Source organism: Mastomys coucha, chromosome X, assembly GCF_008632895.1.
Source record: "Mastomys coucha isolate ucsf_1 chromosome X, UCSF_Mcou_1, whole genome shotgun sequence".
Taxonomy (NCBI): Eukaryota; Metazoa; Chordata; class Mammalia; order Rodentia; family Muridae; genus Mastomys; species Mastomys coucha.
In genome coordinates this window covers 143779967-143784916 of record NC_045030.1, presented here as the reverse complement: position 1 = coordinate 143784916, position 4950 = coordinate 143779967, and the positions used below count along the sequence as shown (strand labels likewise).

The following is a 4950-nucleotide window of genomic DNA, read 5'->3' as shown; positions in this document are numbered from 1 at the left end:
TGTCATCTGGGAGGTGCTGCGCAAGTTGGGGCTGCGCCCTGGGTATGATTGGGCTCTCTCAGCGCTTGCTGTCCGTGTTGTCTTTTGGCAAGAGAGGACAGTCCCAGGATTGCATCAGCCTGGTGGTCTGGTGGAGCTGAGGGTGGGGATTCTGGGCTGGGTAGTGACCCCAAGATTTTGACCTGTGTGGATGGGGAAATAGCTCTTGTCTCTGCTCACCCTCTCAACCATCTCTTGAGCTTCCACGGAGCTTTCTCTGTGCTGTAAATCTCTTTTCTATCTTGGAATTAAATACCTCTGCCAGCATCTGGGAAGTGTACTAGATCTGATTCTATTTATTTGTTTATTTGGGCTTTCTATGTTCTCAGGATTCATCACTCACTCTTTGGAGATGTGAAGAAGCTCATTACTGATGAGTTTGTGAAGCAGAAGTAAGTGCTTTTGCCTGCTGTTGGGATCTACCTTGCATTTTGTCTATTTTGATAATGGACGTATCCCAAGCATGTGTTTGTGGTCTGAATGGGTGCATGTGTATAGGCTAGTGGCAGGTTCTTTCTGGGCACAGTGATAGATTTCTGTTTCATATGTGGTTTTAGAACAAATTTGTGAGGGAGGGGTTATTAACAGCCTTGTAAACATGTAGAAGTAGTCTAAATGAAGTGAAAAGTCATTTGCTCTGGGTTACACAGGTGGAAAATAAATATTGTGTTTAGAACATGGTTCTTTTTACTCCACTAAGTAGTGCTTTATGAAAATTAATTTCTACCAGGTAGTAGTTACATATGCCTCTAATCCTTAGGAGGCAGAGGCAGGTTGATTTTTGAGTTCAAGGCTAGCGTGGTCTACAGAGTGAGTTCTAGAACAGCCAAGGCTACACTACACAAAAAACACTGTCTCAAAAAAGCCAAAAAATTCCATCAAAATGGCCTTGACTGGTATCCTTAGGCTACCTAGGACAATGCTGGGTACTGACTTGTACATTTGGGATGACTTTAACTCCTGGTCATCCTGTTTCAGCCTCCTGAGAGCTGGAATCAAAGGCACACGCCATAATACCTTGATAGTGTTTTTTATTTAATGGTGGATCTTTCCAGAGCCTGTTAGTCCTCCTTCCAAATCCTTGCAGTGTGGTATGCTCAGAGCAGGGACAGTGAAAAGAGGCCTCTCTGTTTACAACACACCCAACAGGAATCTGGCACCACATAACAAGGAGCACAACACTAAAGTCCTCCCTGTGAGCCAGTGCCCCGCATGTTTCTCCCCAGTTCTTTCATGTGGCTTCTGGGTATGACCAATAGGATACAGTTCCATTTTGGGGAAGGGCTAAAGGATTTCGTTGGGAATGTATACATCTTCAGCCTAAGTAGTCCATTCGAGTGGTCCACAGCTGACCCTAGAAATAGACTTTGATTCTTTTCTTTAAAGGTACCTGGACTACGCCAGAGTACCCAATAGCAATCCTCCTGAGTATGAGTTCTTCTGGGGCCTACGTTCTTACTATGAGACCAGCAAGATGAAAGTTCTCAAGTTTGCTTGTAAGGTAATTGGAGAGCCATTTTGTACTTGGCATATGAAGGTCATGGGGGGCCCTGAGATGGGCATTCTATGTTCAGAGTGTCCTGAAGTTCATATCTGGGCATTTTAAAGCTTCCAAGTTATCAAACACTGTGACAAGCATGATATCTAGATCATTTAATCCTTACACCTGATACAGCATTGTTGTACTGCCCACGTGAAAACAGCCTCAGAGAAGTTGGTGGGTGATGTATCCAAATCATGGAGCCGGCTAAGTGGTGAAGAAGGGTTGGAATGGTTGGTACAGGATTGCTTGTAGTACTAGCTGTATTATTACATGATATGTACATACTACATGTGTATAGTATGACCTTACAAACAGTAGGTGCTAAATTCCCTATGAACCTTCTAAGGGTTATTATTTCCATTTCAGGTGCAAAAGAAGGATCCCAAGGAATGGGCAGCTCAGTACCGAGAGGCAATGGAAGCAGATTTGAAGGCTGCAGCTGAAGCTGCTGCTGAAGCCAAGGCGAGGGCTGAGATTAGAGCTCAGATGGGCATTGGGCTTGGCTCTGAGAATGCTGCTGGGCCCTGCAACTGGGACGAAGCTGATATTGGACCCTGGGCAAAGGCCCGGATCCAAGCAGGAGCTGAAACTAAAGCCAAAGCTCAAGGAAGTGGTGGTACCAGTGCCAGTGCTGGTGCCGGTGCCAGTACCAGTGCCAGTGTTGGTGCCAGTGGCAGTGCCAGCGCTGGGGCCAGTGCTGGGGCCAGTGGTGGCTTCAGTAACAACTCCAGCCTGACTGCCAGTCTTACATTTGGGCTCTTCGCTGGCCTTAGTGGAGCTGGGGCCAGTACCAGCAGCAGCTCTGGTGCCTGTGGTTTCTCCTACAAGTGAGATACAGGTATCTATCATGGTGGCAATGAGGTAGCTGGGGCTCATGGGGGTGGGATGGAGAGCTGACTCCTGGGTTGGAGATAAGCCTGGAACATGTGCAAAGACTCTGCTGTGGTTTTACTGGGTCCTGTTTGCTAGATATTCAACTGACTGATTTTCCTTTACTTGTGTTTGCAGAATGCTAATAATCACAGCGTCTTCGTCTCAAGCTGGGGTGCACTCTCAGAAATGTACTCAATGCAGCACTCCAGGCAGCCACTATCAATCGACTGAAGTCGACACTCTATATTAAATCTATTTGCCATTTCTGAGTTTATTGCTTTTTTTTTTTTTTTTGGTAGACTGTTACATTTCAAAAAACAGTTGTCAAAGTTTCTGTCTGCTAGGAAATTCCTGAGAATGAGAATGTGAACATCTCACTGGAGTAGGTTAGGCATTGCTCTCCTTAAGGGTAGGTAGGCTTTTTATGTGGGAGAGTCATGGGGATTGTAGTGTTAGAAGACATTTTTTTTTTCTTTTTAAATAGTCCGGCTCACCTTTTGAGAAATGTGGGTGAAAGGTGCAGAGAGAGTTGAGTGGTTGGAGAGACCAAAACGAAAGAAACTTTCTCATGGCAGAAGAGTGTGGTCTAGCTGGGTAGAAGCCGGGGGACTCTGGGAAGAATCCTTCACCATCTCTAATTCGTATGGTAACAGAGTCCCAGTTGCTGCAAAAGTCTTGTGGGCAATGAGGCCTTGTAGTGGCCACCCCTCCCACTCTGTATGCAATGAAAGCAACATTTATTGCTTAGGAAATATGATTGAAGAAACAAACAACAAACAACTCCAGTAAGAGAGGAATGATTCAAAACTGTGGTCATCAATTGAGATCTACTTTCATTCCTGCAGATGTCTTCACTAAAAGCAGGTCCTTCTATTTGGGGTCATGGTCCCATCAGGGAGCTGGGTGGTCACTATGATAGGTAGAGTCAGCTTTGGCATCCTGGGAAGTAAGTCAGCAGGTACTGTATCAAAGGTTACCTCCATTGCCAGGTGATGCCTCTCTGCAAATGTGGACTAAGAGATAATGGAGGTCCTGAAGACCTTAGAGACTGTGGACCTAATATAAAACTGGAGTTTAAAGTGATTGATAGAGTTAAGAGTCAATCCGTCATGAAGAGCTCTGCCCATACTGTGTGGCCTCCATAGGTCTGTGGGGAATCCTCACTTCTTGGGAAACTTAGGCATTCGTGCTTTTCCAAGTATCAGGCCTTGAAGGGCAGGTGGGACATGGAGAAAAAAGTCATTCCTGACAAATGGTGTTACACCATGGCACAGAAAACAATGGAAGACCTTGTTTCTGTTACCTTCATCAGCCTGAATGCCATCACTGTAACAAACGCACAGCACAGTTTCCAGTCCTTCCTTTAGGCTACCATTAGTTAAATCCAAATAATTCTACATCGTATTGTATAGCTTCTTGTCTAGGAGTAGAAAGAGCCCTTTGAACAGTTTCACCCGCTAAAACACCTGTAGATAGTTTTGTCCAGATTGTTCCCTTCCCTTGAAATCTGTTTTTCTTAAGTAGACTGTAATTGTACAACATAGTTATGCTTTATGCATAAAGAAAAAGTAAGCATGGCTGCAATCCCAGCTACTTAGGAAAGTGAGGTTGGAGAACCCTCAGTTCAGGAAATGTCTGGTTTATAACATGAGTTCACAACCGGCCTGGGCAAAGTACTGAAAGCCCATCTGAAATAATAAGCAAAAGTGCAGACTGTGCTTCAGTACTAGAGGGCTTGCCTACTACACAAAAGGTCCTTGGTTCAATCCCCATCATGACGGTTGCAATTGTATAAAGATCACTCCACTGTTTAAATCCAACACAAGGCCAATAATGACTAGTTAAAATATTTTAAGCTAAAGGTTAAATGTGAAATTGCCTTTCCCAATTAGAAATTATACGTGATAGTTATTGTTGCACTGGGGCAATTTGTACACTAGTTCATTGAGCCAGTACTGAGTTGTCTGAAGAAAGCCTTTGGTGAGTTAATAGGACATAAATATTCCCACACAGCCAGTTCTGACAGAGCTGTTTGCTTACTACTCAAAATATCTGTGGGTAAAGCAATTAAAACTATGTCTGGTCCATAATGTGTACTTTTGAAGTATTTCACTCCAATGGTGCTTATCACTTTTAGTTCTCCAAAATTTCTCCCCATTTTCTGGCCCTCTAGCCTGACTCAATAAACATCGATTAAGGCTTCTTACAACAGTTTGGTTTCTGTTCGCTTTGTGTTTTTGAGACAGTCTTAAATAGTCCAGGCTGGCCTCAAACACCCCTATGTAGCTTAGACTGGCCTTAAATTGCTAACCTTCTACCTCTGACACCCTCCAAAATGCTGGGATGACGGTGCTTTCCAAATAAGGTGATCAAGCAGATGCAGGACCCCCGCTCCAGAAGGATTGCTCTTCCCTGTGTCCTAGCAGGGTCACATCTTAGCTGGGCTGTAGCAGCTCAACCTCCAGCTAGTTCCTTTTTTACCGTGATTCATCTAC

General features: G+C 44.4%; 1 protein-coding gene and 1 non-coding gene across 2 annotated transcripts in view; both read left to right on the top strand.

Moving 5' to 3' along the window:
* The window catches only part of Maged2 (MAGE family member D2), a 7942-nt gene extending 5218 nt beyond the window's left edge, over window positions 1–2724 (top strand). The window contains exons 8-12 of the mRNA XM_031380299.1: window positions 2–42; window positions 369–431; window positions 1426–1540; window positions 1949–2420; window positions 2591–2724. Of these exons, the coding sequence (XP_031236159.1) occupies window positions 2–42; window positions 369–431; window positions 1426–1540; window positions 1949–2413 (684 nt within the window). The 3' untranslated portion in view covers window positions 2414–2420; window positions 2591–2724. The remainder of the gene's footprint in view (window position 1; window positions 43–368; window positions 432–1425; window positions 1541–1948; window positions 2421–2590) is intronic.
* Window positions 1128–1253, top strand: LOC116096352. Its single transcript, XR_004120962.1, has one exon. It is a non-coding gene; the product is annotated as a small nucleolar RNA SNORA11 (small nucleolar RNA).
* Window positions 2725–4950: the final 2226 nt, after the last annotated feature.